This window comes from Eretmochelys imbricata, chromosome 13, assembly GCF_965152235.1.
Source record: "Eretmochelys imbricata isolate rEreImb1 chromosome 13, rEreImb1.hap1, whole genome shotgun sequence".
In the NCBI taxonomy this organism is placed as follows: domain Eukaryota; kingdom Metazoa; phylum Chordata; order Testudines; family Cheloniidae; genus Eretmochelys; species Eretmochelys imbricata.
Window position 1 is genome coordinate 20,740,369 of NC_135584.1, and position 21,128 is coordinate 20,761,496.

The following is a 21,128-nucleotide window of genomic DNA, read 5'->3' on the forward strand; positions in this document are numbered from 1 at the left end:
CCCAGAAGTGCTTCCTGTGAGGGTATTCCTGGGCTTTCTGTGGCACCCAGCTGAGCCCATCACAAGCAGTAATGAGAAGGCCTGGAATTGTTATTATAAGGTCTCAAACAAGTTTAGGGTCTAGAGACAGTACTTTCCTCTAAGAGTTTGCAATTGAAACATATAAGGCTGACAAGGGAGGAGAAATGAGGACAAAGAAGGAAAGTGACTTGTCCAAGGTCACACAGCAGACCGGGGCTAGAACTCCTAACTCCCAGTTCTATGATGTAGTTACTAGATCATGCTACCTCCCCTGAAAGGGCCTCAGCTACCTGTTCCCCAAAAGGGTGTGGGTGGAGGTTTTGCTTAGACTTTTACATTAGCATTCCAAATGGTATCTGGTTTTTAACACAGAAGGGCAACTGGAGAACTACGCTGTTGAGGATATCCCATAAAACTGGAACCTGATTAATGGAGAAGAGAAGTGATTTTCATGCAGTCTGTTTAAAATTCCTTGGTTTTTATTATTTATTTTATTAGTTAACTCTGACACCAAAAAAACAGTTGGAAGAAAAGCTCTTTTGTTACTTACTCCAGCCCTTTCAGTTAAGAACTGAGAGAGATCTAAAGCCATGTCTGCATCCTCCAAGAAAGACCTTCAACAAAAGAGGGAAAACCAGCTTTGATGCTCCTGATATTTCTAAAGTAAAAAACAAAATCTCTCCTCTAGAAACTAGCATGGAAAAATAAACAACCTTTCAGGCCTTCTTGATGCAACATAGAGAAATGGAAAAGAAGACCAGCCCTAACTGTATGTTATTTTGCAGCTACCTTTAAGGTAGCCAGGGAGTCTAACCGCACCATATTTGAAGCAGTAGTAACGGTACATATCTGAGTGATCTCTAAGACCACTGCTTTAATAGTCTTGTAAGTCTCGCTCTGTCTCCACTTTATTCTCTTTCCCCACTCACCTGGGATCAGGATTTAAAGAACCTGGAGACCTCATTGCATCCCAGGAGGCTGTGGTCTATCAGTTAAAGGTCGAGCTATCTTTGTGACTCCACAGGGGGAAATCATAAATTGCTCCATAACCAAATTCACAGGCTTGAGTAAACACTGAGACTGCATTCCCCTCTCTGCTCACGTGGCCCCTTCAGGTCACTGTTTGGGGAGGTTGGTAAATCACTGGTGGGAAAGACCCCTGCAGACAGGCAAACCAGCTTCCTCTTGGCCCTGGAGAAATGGCCTTTTTGGAGCCAGGCAGAAACATTCAGTAGATCAACATGAGGAAGTGCAGGGCTGAATGTACAGTGAGAACAGAAGTGGAATTGAAATAGGATTCCACCCACACAGCTTAATACCTTTTCTCTTTTAAATGCCCATGCAATCTTCTCAAAGAGGGAAATTTTTCAGCATCTCACCCCAGTCACTAATTGGCACTAATTTATAGATGCAAATTTGTCCAGCTGAGGGTATTGGCAACCATGAGGTCTCCCACACAAGCCAAAACATGGACACATCAAACGATTATTTATATGCACTTTGAGAAAGATACTTGGATTGACAGAGCAGGAGTCCAGATTCCTCTCGTTCTATACAGAAGAACAGATACAGCTCAGGAGAGTAAGCTTTTTCCCTGATAACTTGTCCTTGTGCCTTGCTACTGACCCGGACATACTGTTGTTATTGAGGATCCTGGGAGTTCTTTGAATTCAAGCACTGACATTACAATGATGGTATCTACCTACTTTACTGAGCATGTCCCTGCTGCATGAGTATCTATACAGTGCTGACTAACCCCTCCTTCAACAGTTCCCTCCAATCTTTCCCTGTCATATCCAAGGAAGAAATTGGGTCCAGTTCTTAAACCACACTTGTAGATTTTCTTGAACCATTAAATCAAAGGCAGAATAAAACAATCTGTTGTCTGTAGCAAACAGCACCTCATGTCCGTAAATCCCATGGAACTCTGAAGTAGTTTGATTTTTAAAAAATCACAGTACTTCAGGCAGGAGCTGACACTTGGAGAAAGTTGGAAACGTTAAAGCATTCCATATACCTCCATGGCTGATTTTTTTCTTTTTCTTTATTGAAAAAGCATTTCCTGTGACACAGCAGGAGGCTTACAAGCCTGTGAGTCACAAGGAACAAGGAGTCATACCGAAAACTAATTCCATTATCTGAGTGCCCAGCACATAGTCACTTGGAGCTACGAGCAGCTGTTCATTTGATAAGTTCCTTATCAGTTTATCATTGGAGCACGCTGTCTGCAATCTCAGTTAATAGTTTTTGATCATGGCCATACCGAGGACAGGCCCCCGCCTTTTCACTGACAAGGGCTGGCTCCCTTACATGGCCTTTAATTCCTGGATGTCTACTAGGCACTGATGCACAGGTAATATTTAGTTATTTGCCTAGTTCACAGGGTTGCTGTGAGGACCAGAGCCATAAAGCAATTTGAACATGAGAAGCACTGCACAAGTGTGCTTATTACTGGATAGCAACTGTTACTTCGCTACCTGAAAGCCAACCAACAACCAGATTTATAAAGAGTTTTGGGTTGGGTTTTTTTTGGCTAGGATCATATATGCTGTGCTAATGCCAGCCACCACCTCCCCTAGTTCACTGATGCAGGAGTTGATGACCAGGGGTTCCTTTATCTTTTGGTGACAGACTGTTAGGCTACTATGGTGCCACTAGCAAGTATGAAAGTTAGGTGCTGTGAGATCTGAATGATGAATTCTTGGCTGGGATCGGGAGTGTTGGTATCTTGTCAATGCCCCTCCCATGATAAACCCTTAACCACTATGGTGATTATCATTAGGGCCATATAAATACCAAGCTAGATAGGATTTTGTCTACATACATTTCAGTTTTTAAATATCTTGGATACAGGTGCAGAGATGCCATTGTGATAGCAGGCTCTCCATTCTCCACATTCCCTCCAGCATAAGCCGTGGCTATGATTCCTTTTCATCTCCCCGTCACATCTTTCTGAATTTTTGGTAACAAAAGGCTGTAGGTTAAGTCCGGCCATTTTTAAGGACCAGATTGGGAGTCCCCGTCTTCTCACTGCTCAGACATGTAGTTCCAATGAAGTCAATGGGAGCAAGTAACTGCTCATCAGCAAGAGTGGGGGATTCACCCTCAGGCCCAATATGAAGTGGAGTTTGTACAGTCAGGTCTTTTAAGGGATGCTGATCCAATGTAATGGAGAGCCCTTTGGATAGATGAATTTTATTTTCTCTTTTGTAGCCAAATCTGTTACTATAGGGTGTGTTGTCATCACAAAACTCTCCACTTCTGGGAGCTGTTCAGTGTTGCTCAAAGGAGAATAGCAAAGGGTTCTTCTGTCCCATTTAACATGCAATAACCCAGTTTATATTATGATGAGGGTGATGACGTGTAGATTTAAACATTTGCAAATATATACATTCTGAAATCAATCCACTCCTCCTTCTCTGACTTGCTAAAGCTCCGATTCAGGAACACAACATAGGCACAAGAGCACTTAAACACAAAGCATTGATATTAATGGAACTTAAGCATGTGCTTAAAGCTAAGCATGTGTTTCAGTGCGTTCCTGAATCAGTCTCAAGAGCAGTGGCTGTCCCTTGGAGCTGTTCATGCCCCTGCTAGCACCAAATGTCAAGCATTTTTGTTTGCTTTCCATCCTGCTCAAAATGTTTTTCTTGGTCCTTTTAAAATCTAAACATAGATTCTGTTACTAATTGGGGACCCTCAACTCTTATTTGAACTTTTTTTATTCTCAAATGATTCTTCTGTTCACCTTTATCTGGTGCCAATAAAATTCACAGTTGCGAAAGCCTAAGGAGGGGAAATTGGGCATACCGAGAGGTTTAAATTGACACAGAAAAGAGGCACTTTCAACTTGAATGTAAAAACCAAACCACCAGACTATCTAATTGAAAACAATTCCACTTTCTGACAGGTCCCATTTATAAGAGCATGTCCTGATTTTTTTGTTAATAATTTTTTTAAAAATGTGTAAGTGTTTTTTTGCTCCCCTGCTGGTGTTTATACAAGTCTTTTCCCCAAGAGAGAAACTGATGAAGAGTGAAACTGACTATACACAAAGTGCTGTCAACTGCACAAAATAAACAAGCAGAAAACTACAGAAAAATATATGTATTCTAATGTATTTCTGTTTTCTCCTCCTAGGTGTTACTTATAACCACTAATTGTAGGTGAATATATTTTTCCGACAGAAATTTGAGTGGCAAGGTGAAACGGCCATTTAACATTCATCTAAACAGGTTTTCATCACTTATTTTTAAGGCCTCTGTTTGACCTGAAGTGCATAGCATCTCTCTTATACACACTACACCTAAGAACCATGCTCTTTCCATGCAGGAGGAGCCCTCAAGATCAGGAGTGAACTAGAGAGCATAGATATGCGAGCTTTCTTCACTCATTGTATAAAGTGAGTAAGAGGAAGCCCACTGAGTCCTGAGCTCTCAATCCATAGCTGTGGATTTACACAGTGCATCTATTCTACTCGAGCCAGATTAATTTTTAAGCATCTTGGCAAATTTTAAAGCTTTGGTAGTGTGGATCCAGTCCCTTGGGCTGGTTGTGTTTTGCTCAGTGCAAAGTCCAGACAGCTCTGCACAAATTGTGATGATTATTTAGAGTGTGATAGTGTCCGAGATGCTGGGCAGTTCTTGCTCCGAGGAGTTTACACTCTACAGCCCTGATCTTACAAAGACTCATGCACATGCTTCACTTTTAGCGCATGAGTAGTTCTACTGAAGCCAAGCTGAGCTGGTGAGTAGCTGGGTTTGTCTACATGGGAAATTGACTGGACTAGCTTCTGCGGAACATGCTCCACAATTTCTCAGTGTGAACTCTTATTCTGTTCAGTTTCCTCACATGGACATGAGCTATGTTTGCAGGCTGAGGGCTTAAAAAGACAAAGGACAAGGGATTACAACACAGAAGCAAAGGGCTCAAGGAGATGGTTGATATACACTTGTTAGTTCCCTTTTTACTTTTGTATATAATATAGAAATAAAGCATCCCCCATGACCCTGTACTTCACCTTTATTGGTTTGCTGCTGTCTTGCAGGCATTGCAGTAGAAATGGGTCTTTAAGAGCAAAGTGAATGATGAGGTGGCGGTGGCTGTGTGGGGCACGTCCGGAAGGCATAGGATGAAGGAGGCTATCATGAGCTTCAGTGGCATGACAGCCCACGGTACTCTTTCTAATGTCATTAGCAGTACTTACAGGTGGGAAAGCAGTAAGGGCCATTACCCTCAACAATGATGTTTCCCCCTGCAATATCAATTAGAGCCGGTGGAAAATTTTCCAGTGGAACATTTTCCATCAGAAAATCCTGAATCCACAAAATCGAAATGTTTTGTGAGCCTGTCGATTTCACTCACATTTTTTGATGGGAAAGTATCAAAACATTTTGTTTCACTAAGGCCAAACCAATTAATCTGGTCTTTTCCCTGACACATTACAATAGCATATATATGTCAAAATGATAGTCAAACCTAAACATTTCCATCGGATCAAAATGAAATATTGCAGCTTGCACAAAATTCAGAGATTTTGATTTTTTCTATCCTAATTTGAGACAAAATCAAGCCCATGAAAGTTTATGCTCTAATAAATTTGTTAGTCTCTAAGGTGCCACAAGCACGCCTTTTCTTTTTGCAGATACAGACTAACACGGCTGCTACTCTGGAACCTGTCAGAATTTCCTGTGGGCCAGAAGTTTTATTATTTATTTATTTATTTGTTTATTTTGACCAGCTTTAATATTGCTAGAGAAGAGCAAGACCAAAGCCTCAAGGAAATGTTATGGGCCAGATCTTCACCCCTTCTGGCTGATTTGCGAACAGTGAGGCTCAGGAGTCCTCTGGTGCTGGAATTGCAGGGTGGCACAAAGATGGGGAAGCCAGCCTCCATGACCTTCACCTCCAGCATAATGGATGTGGTCTAGAGTGCACTGAGCTCCGGCAATCCTCAGACAGCAGAGCCATCCAAGGCATGGTTCCTATCAGTACAGTGCTGCTCTAAGTTATGGTAGTGGCCGTGTCAGGGAGCAAGAGAGTGGGTTAAAGCCAACGTCCCTCCCATGCTGGGTATTGTGCCAAATGCAGAACAGGCAGGATGTTGTCCCAGAACTATTGTATATTGCTCCTTCGAGCTGGGGATGGGTTGAGGAGACTAGATTCTGGTTCTGTAAAATTGAAACCAGGTGTGGTTTGGATCCATGGCTACTTTCATCTAAGCTACAGTTTGGGGTGGAGGGAGGAAATATATCATTCCAGCTTTGCCCCATTGCTCTTCTGAACCCAGCACAAATATCACACATCTGAACTGGTGCATAATCCATGCATCTCCCCACAAGAGTTTTTATCAAGGGACAAACAGACGTGTATTTCAGCCACTCAAACCAGTCAGATCCAAGGGATTGGGAGTAACGGCGCCACAGGGAACACAGCCTCAGGGAACTTTCTCTACACAAACCCCAATAGCAACAGTAGATCCTTGCTGCGATAACATCCATCAATTAGTAGATGAGCTGATTAAACAGTTGCCCTCTGAAAGGAGGAGAAATGTGTGATAAAAGGCCCCATATACAAGACTCAGCTCTGTGACTGAACCAGCTCCAGCAAAGTGCACAAATAACAACAGGAAGTTGTCCAATTTAGGACTTGAGTCAGCATTAGTCTAGTCACAGAGTTAGGGAGCAGCTTTGTACTCTAACTGCACAGTGATCTCACAGGATTCATTGCACTGAATTCTGCTGGTAGACTGAGGGGTATGTTGTAAGACAGGAGGTTAGAATGGACCTCACAGCAGCTGGGAGCCAGAAGGCAGTAGTAATGTAAGCAGGAGAGAGGCATGGCCTAGGCACAAGTCTTGGAGCCAGGAACTCCTGGGTGCTAATTCCCACTTGGACAATGACTCTGCAATTGGGGGAAAATCCTAATTTCCTTCTTTGACAAGGTTACTGATGGGGAGAACGCAGGAGATGGCATATAGCTTGATTTTAGTAAGGCTTTTGACACAGTCTCACATGACATTCTCATAAGCAAACATGGTCTAGATTAAATTACTAAAAGGTGGGTGCCAAACTGGTTGAAAGACCGTACTCAAAGAGTATTTATCAATGGTTTGCTGTCTAACTGGGAGGCTGTATCTAGTGGGGTCCCACAGAAGTCTGTCCTGGGTTCAGTACCATTCAGTATTTTCATTAATGACTTGGATAATGGAGAATATGCTTCTAAAACTTGCGGATGCCACGAAGCTGGTAGGATTTGCAAGCACAGTGGAAGACAGGCTTAGAATTCAAAATGACTTTGACAACTTGGAGAATTGGTCGGAACGCAACAAGAAGAAATTCAATAAAGACAATGCAAAATGCTATGCTCAGGATAAAAAAATCAACTGCACAGCAGTAAAACAGGGAGTAACTGGTAGGCGGCACTACTGCTGAGAAGGATCTGGGGGTCAGAGTGGGTCACAAATTGAAGATGAGCCAACAATGTGGTGCAGCAGCGAATATCATTCTAGGCTGCATTAACAGGAGTGTCGTATGAAGACACAGGAGGTAATTGTCCCGCTCTACTTGGCATTGATGAGGCCTCAGCTGGAGTACAATGTCCAATTCTGGGACACACTTTAAGAAGAGGTGGACAAATTGGACACAGTCCAGAGGAGAGCAACAAATATGCTGAAAGGTTTAGAAAACCTGACTGATGAGAAAAGGTTTAAAAGAACTGGGCATGTTTAGTCTTGAGAAAAGAAGATGGGGAGAGGGGGTCTGATAGTCTGTAAATATGTTAAGGGCTTTTATAAAGAGGACAGTGATCAATTGTTCTCCATGGCAACTAAAGGTAAGACACGAAGTAATCAGCTTAATCTGCAGCAAAGACAATTTCTGTTAGATATTTGGAAAAAGCTTCTAACTACAAGGGTGTTTAAGCTCTGGAATAGGCTTCCAAGGGAGGTTGTGGAATTCCCATCTTTGAACGTTTTTAAGGACAGGTTAGACAAACACCTGTCAAGGATGGTCTAGGTGTACTTGGTCCTTCATCAGTGCAGGGACCTGGACTAGAATCAATATTTCTCAGCGCTGGGTCCATGGACCAGCATTGGTCCTGTAGCTCTCCTTGACAGTTTAGGAAGGCAGCAATCCAGTCCCTGATATGAAAAGGTTGAGAAACACTGGTTTAGATGACCTCTCAAGGTCTCTTCCAGCTCTAATGTCTATGAGTCTATGAAGTCACTTAGCTTCCCTGTGCCCCAGTTAGTGAAACTGGGGTGCTGATACCCCCTCACAGTGGGGCCATGAGGCTTAATGAGCTATTTGGACAGCACTTTGACAATGGAAAGTGCTAGTTATCATAAGGGCATTTAGGATCAATGGGACTACTTGCAAATTCAGGTACCACTCAGCATGAATGGGGGTGGCACAATCTGGCTCTCAGAGTAAAGTTCTGGCTAAGCAATAACCGTGAGTTGGAGGATGGTAGTGGGAACGTAACAGTTAACATATATTGGATGGGTGGAGACATCAAGAGGGGGAGAGGAGTTAATTAGGATAATGCAAGGAAGGTTAAACTAGGAGGAATGGCATGAAACTGGGACTCAAAATGGAGGCGAATATCAGGGAAACTTTGAGTTGGTGGGAGGTATTAGACTGTAAAACAGTCTCCTGAGGGAAGAACTTGGAGCCCCATCACTTTTGGGACATTTCAGTCTAGATGGTGGTCAAAATATTAGCAATGTACAATAGGGAATGATTCAGCAGTGGCCCCTGGAAGAGACAAGATCACTAACCTGGTCTTTTCCCTGTCTGCTTTCTTGTGTCTCCTCATTTCCTCATGTGTATCACCTCCAGGCCTAGCACATCCCAGCATTTGAGTCATATTTTTACATTCTTAGCAGCAGAAATGTAGGCGGGGAAATAATCCCAGGCCATACCTTTTGATAGGGAAGGGGGCGGATCTGGGCAGACATCAGTATTCTTCAAAGATGGCTCCAGGCAGTTCATTTCCTATCAGTGGGGAAGCTCACCGGGGTGTATCTGAGGCGAACAGAAGTGTGTGCATTAAAATGAAAGTAAATTAGGTCTGAATAAGATTAATAGGGATTTAATTGAACTGTGCGAACAGAGACTTCGGTCATGAGCTACTTATTAGCCAGCCTCAAGGGATTGTGCTACTTGTACTGGAGAAGTACAAGGATGTATTGTGGGTGTAATACCTGCGTTCAAAGGGACAGCAGCCGCTGCAGCTCTCAAATGAGGGGAGGAAGCTAGGATGGATTTGCTCTAATACAACCAAATGGCAAATAAAAAACAATCCCAACTCACAAATGTATTTCTACAAAACACAGACCTGCCCGATGGAGTGAAGGGAACTCAGCAACCACAATTAACTGAGGGCATCCAGCTGCCACTTCCTGGGCTTTGGGCTGCCAGGACACTCTGGTGCTGACTAGGGCTCTGCGCAGAGATCGATATTGGGATTCAGACTTTTGGACCAATATTCCTATCTGAAGGCAGGCTCTAAAAGTTTCCTTTACATAAAACAACAGTGACTTAGTCAGGTCTTCAGCTCTCTTTGGGAGGGTAACGACAAACCCACCACAAGGAAAGACTTCAGGGATTAAAGGATTTACCACATAAATGCAGTTGTTCTTTGTACCCTTTCTCTTAGCTTTTCTGCTGAGGATTTGAGCGGTGATGGTCACCAGAACCTTGCCTGAACTACCTATTTCCATCCAACTCAATGAACCGCCATCAGCCAGTACTATACTTCAGCCACTATTAAACTGGTCTAGATTCAAACCAGGGACCTAGAGGCAAAAATCCCCATTATCAATCTACTCAGCCATCCGATCCCCAGTCAGTATCATTAACAAGCAGTATTTTAATCATTACTACACCTTCCCTAGAGCTCTCAGAGCAAAAATATCCCATGAGACACAAATTAATTTAGTCATGGTATCGTTTCCTTTCTCGGGGGGTTAAAGGACCGTTTGCCATCTTTCAAAAGGAGCTCAACACAAACATCTACAGTACCTTACAGTATCAATTAACGAATTCCTTACAGGTGAGGGGATCTGAGCAGCTTTTTTCTAACAGTCAGACCATTCTTATGACGAACATTATTTATGCCCCTACCCACTCACTCCCAAATCAATGGCTATTTTCACACTGAATGCTCAAGAGGAGGCAGCAAAGTCTAAAAAGTCCGTCACTGCATTTTCCCAGTTATCTTTATTACATACACAGTTCAAGAGAAGTTAAAATACAACACATATTGTATTACTCATCTGTGAGCAGAGACTATATGTTTAGCTAATCAGAGGGCTGAACTACATTACTCTAAGGAATAGACTGGAACCTCATCTATTTTTAAAAAACAACCAACTAAATATTCACGATTCCTGTTTACCAAAGAGTGACTAAAATTCGGACTGGCAATAAAATGATGGGTTGACATGGAGGCCTGTCATTTCAGGGCAATGGCCATACAATCCCCATTAACTAGCATGCTATTTAGGATGCAACACAGCCTCTGCCTTTCCAGCTATGTGCATGTTACCACCAAATACTTTGTGCTTCTGTTATAACAAATCAAAAAACCCATCAAATCACAAGAAGCGGGACTGCTTCATTGGGCAGATCTGTCCTCATTTTAAAAAGAATGGCAAACCCTAACTGCACCTACACTGGGACAGCAACAATTATTTTCATTCCCTTGGAGTCTCTGGGCAGGAATATGGAGCAAAACAAGGAACTTGTGGCCTACAAAGATCACTGTTCTCTATCGTCTGTTTCATAACATTTCTTTGCTGCATCGAGAGATCATTCTAGCTCTGGAGTTGGGGTAGAGGGTGGGTGGGGTCTTCTTTTGTCTATTAGTGTTTCATTCGGTACTCTGTTGAAAACTGTCTGTACAACAAATGAAGAGTGAATTCACAGAAGGATTCTCCAAGTCAGGTTTTAACCACCACTAATGTGCTTCCAGCAACCAATGACAGTGACATTCTGTGTAAGCAGGGAGGCAGAGCATCTGGGACAGTACCTACAGCACAGCTGAGAAGCGATCAGAAGTTTGAGTCAGACCCCTCTGAGTCCAAAAAAACCCCAGAAACACAAAAAGGAACAGACGGTTCAGTCTCTCTCTTCAGCAGTGGTAATCTGTAGAAGTGCAAACATATTGTTTTGCTTACGTTGTAGACCAAATGCAGTGTAATATCTGATACCCACTCACAGGCATCAGTCCTGCAACTGGATCCATCCTGTGTCCATTAACATCACTAAGATGCTGCATAGTGGCAGGGATCTGCCCACGTGGATCTGACTGCAGGACTGAGGCATTAATCAATAGAACACTTTCCTTCAAAGCAGATCCTAGTGCTGCTCTGAATTCTGAGTGCATTTAAGCAGTGGTTCTCATACTAATGACCCACCAGTGATCAAACAAGCTGGCATGTGAGCTCTCATCAGGGGGTAGTGCTGCCCTATTGAGGCTCTGCTGCTGTATCACCATGTATGTTTCTAATCCTTTCCAGCCACATTTAAATCTAACATTAGGTCTCTGGCCTCAAAGTGAGACCCTGGAGGTACATGGCTATACAGCAACACACATCATCATCTATGCTGTGTTTCATAGCGAGCTTATTGTCCTGTGGATTTTGCATTGCCTCCTTTCCCCAGGGCAGGATAATAGCTGACTTCAGAAGGAGTTCAGTGAGAGGAGACACAGGATACCATGCTAGGCAAAGCTGCATGCACACCCAAAATTTGCCCAAGAGCATTATAGATGGGAGGTCTGATAGAATGATTTCCATGCTTTGCTAGCAGCAGAACATGGTACATAGAGTTTCTGTTTGTTGTGGGCAGACAGTTTGCAAAACTCCTAACCTCTCTGCTGCTGCTTCCTATAATGGAACATCTCTGTATTTTTAAGAGCCCAGTAATCACCTAGTCCTTGCATTTTTTCAGCCCTTCTGACCACAGAAAGTTGAGGTTTCCATATTTTTTTCTTTCAGGTTGGAAGCAGAGGGGAAAGGTGTTTCCATGACTAGAGTGGCTGAAGAAAGCAGTCCCAGAGTGGTAGCGATAGGGGCAAGTGAAAGCCCTGAGCTGGGCGACTCTGGACTCAGGGGACTTATTACCTAAGGAGAATTTTTTTTTAAAAAAAACGTAACAAAGCCATTACTACTAAGCCATAAAATGCAGTGATGTATTTTAGATGTAACAACAATACAAGTGAATATAAAGCTGGGTGGTGTGATGTCCTTGATCCATCGGTCTTTAAAAGAATGACGTAGAAAAAGGTATCCTCAGTGGCACAACACATGCCCCCCATTCCATGCCCTCACTTCACATCCCAGCCAGCAGGGAGGAGATGCAAGTGTAAGCTTTCCCTCCCCATCGGAGGTGAGATGATCCATGCTGACTAGGACAGTTAAATTAACCATCTGGCTGTGTGCAGTCCACTTGTCTTTAATGCTCCTTTACAAGGCCTTTTATCTCTTTTTCTTGGTTTCCTTCTTGGGTTTCTTGCTCAGCTGCGGAGCAGCCCCCTTTGGCTTCTTCACCACCTCTGAACTTTTAGACTCAAAACTGTCAGAGTCCTACAACAGTCAATTAAGAAAGGAACAGTCAGTAATGTTTTCAGGCATGAGATTTGTATTTCACATCTCATCCCAGTTCAGAATCTGAGTATCTATACCAAAAGGAGCAAGCAACTAATGTAAGGCCTTGTCAACACACACATTGCACCTGTTGGTTTAAACCTAGTCACATCGGTTTAAACATGCAGTCTGTAAATTACTGATGCAAGCTAACCCCTTGTTATCCAGATTTAATTTGATTTAGGAGTATCTATCTTGTTTCTTACACTGGTTTAAAATCATACACTGTTACTGATGCAACTCTGGGTATAGACCAGACCTCAGAAGCCAAGCAGAACCACATTCCATTACCAGTGAGTTTGTTACACCCTTTAGGGAACACTTGGAGGAGGAAGAACAAAAGGACAGAGGGCAGGAAACAGAGAAGTGAAAATAAAAAAATTCCAAATGGGAAGAACAGAAAAAGAATTCTGAAATCAGCTGAACACGTGCTGAAACATTCAACAGGGATTTTGCAAAAAGAAAAACATCATCATGCATCATACATCATCAGACAACCCCCACTCCTCCAAAAAAACAAAAACAAACCAGCAGCAGGAATTTAAAGCTCAGAGTTTGTAATCAAGCCCCCAGATCTAGGAGAGAAGTTAGAGACAAAGCTCTCTTCACCTGGACTAAGAAGGATAGCTTAGAGACATCCCAATCTCTTCCTTCAAGGGAGATGATAGATAACATTTCTATTATGGGAACCAAACTCTAGTCATCTTGGAAAAATGCAAGGGAGCAGAGCCAGTCTCATCCCAGAAGGCACACACATGCAGATTGCCTCGTTTCATTAGATGAGTTTGGACATAAATATTGCTTATGCTTCTACGTTTCTATCAATCAATATGTGCCAACTGGAAAAGGACACACAAAAATGGCAGAGAAAGATGTGTTAGTTTTAAGCTTCCAAGAGAGAGTTACAGATAATGCAGGGGGAGGGGAGTAGCTGACAGTATCCTTTTGATCAATGAGCTTGGTTCAAATGTTTCTCAAGTTACAATGAGCTTGGTTCAAATGGTTCTTAAGTTGCTGCGCTATTACTATCCATATCTGTGTGGCCTTCCAAGGGAGGAGTCTTGGCTGGCTTGCTGAAGGATGTAATCGGTGCATGGGGAGCTGGGAAACAGTACAGCAATACTGTGGAGAAATAGAGCACTATGCAGCTCCTATTCAGGGACACAGAGTTCACTGCTGCCATACGATGATCACTGCTGCCTTCTAATGTTCAAAGCAAGGTAGTCTTCAAAGCCTGAAGCCTCCTCAAGTGCAGGAGGCTGTTCTGAATTCTACACAGACTCAAGCAGTTGGTGTCACTCCCATGACCAGAGACATCTATTCTTGTTTATTAGCTTGTAAATTGATCATATGGGACTTGTATGCAGCTTCTCTAAGAGGGCAGCATATGTGTGTTGAAAATTTAAACACAGCATGTGCACACCAAGGGATGGTTCCTTAAGCATTACAACTCTCATTCAGTGCCTGGCTTTCAGCTCCTTATGACAAAGTGTGAACTCTCCTTATTGTTCACTTTCAAAGTTCAGGCCATTAAACGTTCCCCCCCAAACGTAACAGGATCAAGAAAATGAAAGAAACCACATCTCCCTTCAAGCTGCAGCTTGCTCTCACATACATACACACAAACACACCTTGAGCAGGTTCGGCATCTTCCATCTTAGAAATATATCTAAAGATACTTTACATTCAATGCATTATTGTGGTGTTCCAGGCTTCAGACACACGAAGTAGAGTTAATATTGTGATAAAGATACCCCTCATCCTTTCACAACAAGAATCAGATTTTCTAAACCAGGGGTTGGCAACCTTTGAGAAGTGGTGTGCCAAGTCTTCATTTATTTACTGGTTTCAGAGTAACAGCCGTGTTAGTCTGTATTCGCAAAAAGAAAAGGAGTACTTGTGGCACCTTAGAGACTAACCAATTTATTTGAGCAGGAGCTTTCGTGAGCTACAAGTGCATCTGATGAAGTGAGCTGTAGCTCACGAAAGCTCCTGCTCAAATAAATTGGTTAGTCTCTAAGGTGCCACAAGTACTCCATTTATTTACTGTAATCTAAGGTTTTGCATGCCAGGGGTCGGCGGCTGGAACCCCAGACTGGCAGTGGGCTGAGCGGGGCCAGCAGATGGAACCCCAGACTGGCAGTGGGGGCAGCAGACAGAACCCCAGATCGGCAGCAGACTGAGCTGCTCAGCCCGCTGCCAACTCTGGGTTCCGTCCATCCAGGCTGGCAGCGGGCTGAGTGGGGCCGGCGACCGGGACCCCGGCTGGCAGCAGAGTGCCACTAAAAATCAGCTCGCATGCCACCTTTGGCACACATGCCGCAGGTTGCAGACCCCTGTTCTAAACAAATCTATTACCAGCAGTAAAGAGAACAAAACTTCCCAAGTTAAGTTGTTCCAGTAAATACTGGCCTCCACCCTACACATCAAGACAAATACATATACATAAAATCACTATGTATTGCGGTCTGATTGCCATCAGGAAAAGTTGGTGTAATGACTAAAGACCCTACAAATACATGGGTTACCAAGTGCATTTGAATCTTGTTCTATCAGAACAGCCAGTTGGACTTTGATCACTCCAGTTTAGCCCATATTTTACATTTTAACTCCATCTCACGTTTGCTTTGTGCCCTGTAGTTTACATTATCATCCCCCACTTGTGCGGACTACAGCCAGGTGGCCTTCCACATGTCTGCACAGAGGTGGGAGTCAGTCCTGAGAGCTGTGTTGCTGGTGCCAGCAAACACCGGGAAATTCAGCTGTATCACATGCAGCGCTACCCTTTATCAAGGATTATGAAAAGGCAGACTCTACTGAGGGTACGCCTTGATTGGCTTCTTGACCAACAGGGTAAAGAATGGACAAGACCAATACTAATATGGCAATGTAGATTTGAGACTGAAGTCACCCCTTTGTCTGTGTGCTGGAAGAAACTGGAAGCAATGCAGAGGCAAGGACACTTAGCCCACATGAAAAGTGCTGCTCCCTTGTGCTGATGCTCAGAGAAGCCCTGGCAGGCTCAGCTGTTCCCACCTTCTGTGGCTGGGGAGTGGGTCGCAGTGACGTGGGACTGTTAAGGCGGAAGAGAGGGAAAGGGATCCTCGCAGAAAAGACAGGAAATGCACTGAACTACAGAATTACTGATCAACCATTAGGTTCTGGCTACCACCACTCGATTGTGCCCACTCATGCTGGCACTGTAGAGAGCAACTTACTGTCTTATGGGACTTTGAAATTGGGAAGATTATGGCCAGGACACAGATCAGCTGGAAAATGGCTCCAAAAAAGAGTCCATAGCGCAGCAGGTTCTCCATGAATGTGGGCTCTGGGACTTCAGGGGGAGAGAAATCCAGCTCGGTAGCCATGGCAGAAGCTCCTTCCTCCTTCATGAATACTCTCAAGAAGTCAGTTTCTACAGTGAAATAATGACAGAAGATTGTTTACTTTGAGGCATAGTTTCTAGAATTCAGTCAATTTTATTTTCCATTAAAAAACAACCTCACAGAATAAATGATGTTGGTGCCTCTAAAGGCATTGTCATGCTTCAGAGTCAATAACAAGGAGGGGACTGAAATTCACACTTCAGACGCCTTAATCTTTTGCAAGCTGCTGACCAGAATAGCCTTCCGATGACCAGAATAGCTTGCTTATGGGTGGGAGGAGGCTAAACAAATTGCCACGTATGTGCTGGCCATACAGTGATAGCGGGAAAGCAATGAGCAAGTATATATTTACCCCTGAAATGGAACATGTGATTGGACATTTATTACTACTTACATTTTGCACACAGGAGAGCGTGCAGGTCTCAACCATGAACACAGCCCCATTGTACTAGACTCTGTACATACACATAGCAAAACAGTCCATGCCCTGAAAAGCGTACTAGCTAAATAGACAACACAGAGTATTATTATCCCCATTTGACAGATAGGCCCTGATCCAGCAAAGCACTTAACATGTGAGTTGACCCATAAAGTCAGTGGGACTACTCACATGCTTAAGTGCTTGGCTGAACTGAGACCTCTGTGACTTGTCCAAGGTCACACAGGAAGATTGTGGTGGAGATGGGAATCGATCTCCTGAATCCCAGCTGGGTGCTTAAACCACAAGACCATTCTTCCTCTCCTTAAATTTTATTCCAAATCATTTGTTAATGGAGAAGCCTATTCATTTTGTGAATCAGGGAAACAGCTTTCTATAATAATGATTAAGTCTCTTGCCAGAATTGCTTGATAAATTCAGAGGCTGCACCTGCCATGGTAGTCACAAGAGTGAAGCTTAAGTGATATGAGATGCTATCAGCACCCTGAGAGGCATGCTCACAGTTTTCCTATTTCTACTCGGCAGAGCTGATTTAACGACATCCCGTTATGCTGACATACAACATTAAAGGGGCAAGGTCAACTTAAAAGGTTCCCATGTCCATAGACATGTGCAGGATCAGGGTCTAAAACAGTAGGACCGGTGATTTATTGACTTGTGCACACAACATTTTCCTGTCCCCAATGTTAAGGCAGTTTGTTTGCGGGATTTCGCTATAGGTGTGTTTTAGTTAGATAGTTATCCCCAAAGCAACCTCTGTGTTTGTCTGACTGGGAGAGATATGACAAAAGAGTAAATGGCTTCTTTAAACTCTGTTTAAAATACAAGAGGCCAGTCCTTCAGCTGGATCTGCCCTCAGAGCAGGGCTGATGGGGCTCTACACAGGCACCTATGCAGATCCAAATGCAGGACTAAGTCCAAGGTGGTGTCAAGCAAGCATGCTCAGAAGTAATTTTTTTCAACTTTCTTATTTTAAAATCACCACGCAAACCAAGCAAAGTCAGCAATTCTTAGTGAAGAACTGAGGCAGGGAAAATTTTAAACTTCAGTTATTTTGTTATCTGGCTTTGTTTAAAAAAGAAAAAAAAAGTTAGAACTTATTTTTTTTTTTAAAGTTTGTATTCCCTGCCCTCATCCTTCTCATCAAATTGAAAAACAGCAAAAAGGGTTTTTGCTCAAGCTTTCAACAAACAACAATAACTTTTTTTATTTTTAAACACACTTCCACTAACCCCCACTGATACGTCAACCTACCAAAAATATATGTGCAAAAATAAACCAAAAAAGGGAACTGATACATACAGTGTGAAAATAGAGAACTCCTGATCTCATACAGCACAAATCTCCCTTCCATCCCTACTTATCTATTTCATATCTCATTGTGGCTTAGGGAAGTTTTCTAAAAATTTCCCCGGGGTGTTAGCAGCATCAGGAGCCCGAGTGTAGGAAGCATATCAGCTGCCACCACCATTTTAAGCACTGTGCCACTAGATCTGCTCACAGCAGATCTAATTTATACAGTTAAAAAAATAAAAAAATCCCACCATAGAAAAGTTTTCTAGTGTAGATAAGGCTCCTGCATCTAACATAAAGCCCAAACCTGCAAACATTTACGTTTATACATGCATTTAACTTTACACACATTAGTACTCCCAGAGGGTCTAAGTTAAATACACGTATAAGTCTTTGCAGGATCAGGGCCTTACTGCTTGGCAGAACACTTCCAGCCCTTTGTCTTCACTGCAAAAAAAGTGAGTCTTTACACCAAATGTAAAGCCTTTACTTTACACCAAGTCTTTACCTCAGTGTAAAATCCTAGTGAAGACAAGGCACAGTAGTTTTTATCTCAAAACGCTAGTCAAGCTAAACCCTAGCGAGCCGTGGGGTTGACTTCAACTAGCTACATCAAGTAGCTACATCAAGGTAAAAACTAGCTGTGCCTTGTCTCATAAGAATGGCCATACCGGTCAGACCAAAGGTCCATCTAGCCCAGTATCCTGTTTTCAGACATTGGCCAATGCCAGGTGCCCCAGAGGGAATGAACAGAACAGGTCATCATCAAGCGATCCACTCTGTTGCCCATTCTCAGCCTCTGGCAAACAGAGGCTAGGGACACCATCCCTGCCCATCCTGGCTAATAGCCATTGATGGACCTATCCTCCATGAACTTGTCTCCACTAGGATTTTACATCAAGCTAGCTATCTCAATGTAAAAACACACTATTTTTGTAGAAGCGAAGACATAGGCACAGAGTTGTAACCCTGAAGCTAACAAGGAACTAGTCACACATAGTGGATTTTAAAGTAGGGATTGGGGGACTGGAAGTAGTGGATACCATGGGCTTAATCTGGCATCCATTGAAGTCAATGGAAGGTGTAACAATTGACTTCACTGAGTGCAGGATCAGGCCCTGTGCCCAGTGGTTAAGAGTTTTCAGAATCAGGACCACAGGTTATGAGCTCTACAGAGGAGGGAATGAATTTGACTGTCATTTTATGATGTTTGTATAGTGCCTAAAATAAGGGGGAGGAGGACAATCCCTCATTTGGGGCCTACCACAATATAGCTATACAGCACCACGCACACCAAAACCACTAAGAAACAATGCATCATACATCCATCTATGGGTAAAGACAAAGAATGACAGTGTCAGAGCAAAAGGTGAATGTTTCCAGTGATCTGGCCAGATCTGGGTATCTGAAGCTAGTCAGTAGGCCCCTCAATAGAAACAGCCTGAATTTCAAGGGTGTTGGGAGCCAGCTGCTTCCATTGGCTTCCATGGGATTTCAAGGTGCTCCGCTCTTCTGAAAATGAGACCACTTCTATTTACAGCTATGGGTTTAGGGGCCTAACTTTAGGTACCCATGTTTGACAGTTTTGGCCTGGGACTTTAATGGAAACAGCTAAGCAGCCTTGTAGCTGAGTGACATCCTTCACGTTCAGGGTGTGTCTATTCAGTCTTTGATAAAGTCGGTTAAGAGGACACCTGGTCCCAGGCAGATTATAAAGAAGAAACGAAGCAAGGGGATTCATTTGGTGCATGTTTTCAATTGTGAGCCATGCACGGGGTGGGCGGGAGGATTCCCATTAACCTGATGAGACTTCTCCTGTCTATAATAAACAAAGGGGAGACATTTTCCAGTCCCCCAATCCCTACTTTAAAAACAAAAATCACTTCCTGATTTAGCTGTGGTGACTCAGACCCCTTCCTTATTCCGTTCTCCTACCAGGCACAGTGCTCTCCTCTGCACCCCCAGCTGCACAAAAACCTTTCTGAGCATCCTGAATTTGTATCTCACCCTCCCAACCTGTCCTGAGCACCCCCACAATCCCTACATTCCTACCCTGATCCTCTGACCCCCATCCCATCCTCTGAGCCCCCTCATCCCCACCCTGATCCTCTGACCCGCGTCCCATCCTCTGAGCCCCTCATCCCTACCCCTATCCTCTGAGCCCCGTCCCATCCTCTGAGCCCCCCGCATCCCTACCCCGATCCTCTGAGCCCCGTCCCATCCTCTGAGCCCCCCTCATCCCTACCCCGATCCTCTGACCCCCGTCCCATCCTCTGAGCCCCCCTCATCCCTACCCCGATCCTCTGAGCCCCGTCCCATCCTCTGAGCCCCCCTCATCCCTACCCCGATCCTCTGAGCCCCGTCCCATCCTCTGAGCCCCCCTCATCCCTACCCCGATCCTCTGAGCCTCCCTCATCCCTACCATGATCCTCTGAGCCCCCCCATTCCTACCCCGATCCTCTGAGCCCCATCCCATCCTCTGAGCCCCCCTCATCCCTACCCTGATCCTCTGACCCCCGTCCCATCCTCTGAGCCCCCCCTCATCCCTACCCTGATCCTTTAAGCCCCCCCATCCCTACCCCGATCCTCTGACCCCCGCCCCATCGTCTGAGCCCCCCTCATCCCCACCCCAATCATCTGACCCCCGTCCCATCGTCTGAGCCCCCCTTCATCCGCACCCCGATCATCTGACCCCCGCCCCATCGTCTGAGCCCCCCTTCATCCCTACCCTGATCCTCTGACCCGCGTCCCATCCTCTGAGCCCCGTCCCATCCTCTGAGTCCCCCTCATCCCTACCCTGATCCTCTGACCCCCGCCCCATCCTCTGAGCCCCCCTCATCCCCACCCCGATCCTCTGACCCCCACCCCATCCTCTGAGCCTCCCCTCATTCCCACCCCGATCCTCTGACCCCCGTCCCATCCTCTGAGCCTCCCCTCATTCCCACCCCGATCCTCTGACCCCCGTCCCATCCTCTAAGCCCCTTCACACTCCCCCTCCCTCCCGATCCTCCACCCCCGCGCCTCTCACCTCCCGCGCCAGCGGCCAGGCCTCGCCGCCCGGGAAGTGATTCCTCCCAGCGCCGCAGGAAGCGCTTCCTCCCTCCCCTCCCGTAGCAACCAGCTCCGGTCCGGCGTTGCTAGGGTCGTCCCACACCCCGCCGCGCCGCATGTGACCCGCCCCCCGCCGCGAGCCTTGTTGGCGTTTAACTGCTTTGTGACCCCGCAGCCACCAGCGGCGAGCGGGGCCGCGCGCTCAGCGCACAGCCCCGGGCCGGTCCTTACCCCGGGCCCGGCGCTGCTGTGCCCGGACCGAGTCTGCAGGGTGGAGCTGGGCCCG

At 44.8% G+C, this 21,128-nt stretch overlaps 1 protein-coding gene across 1 annotated transcript; it reads right to left on the reverse strand.

Annotated features, from left to right (window-relative positions):
* Window positions 1-10,308: 10,308 nt before the first annotated feature.
* MANBAL (mannosidase beta like) lies at window positions 10,309-20,923 on the reverse strand. Its single transcript, XM_077831597.1, has 3 exons — window positions 20,820-20,923; window positions 15,892-16,088; window positions 10,309-12,613 (listed from the first exon to the last, which is right to left on the reverse strand). Exons 2-3 carry the CDS (start codon window positions 16,063-16,065, stop codon window positions 12,506-12,508), a joined length of 282 nt encoding a protein of 93 aa, XP_077687723.1. The 5' UTR covers window positions 16,066-16,088; window positions 20,820-20,923; the 3' UTR covers window positions 10,309-12,505.
* Window positions 20,924-21,128: the final 205 nt, after the last annotated feature.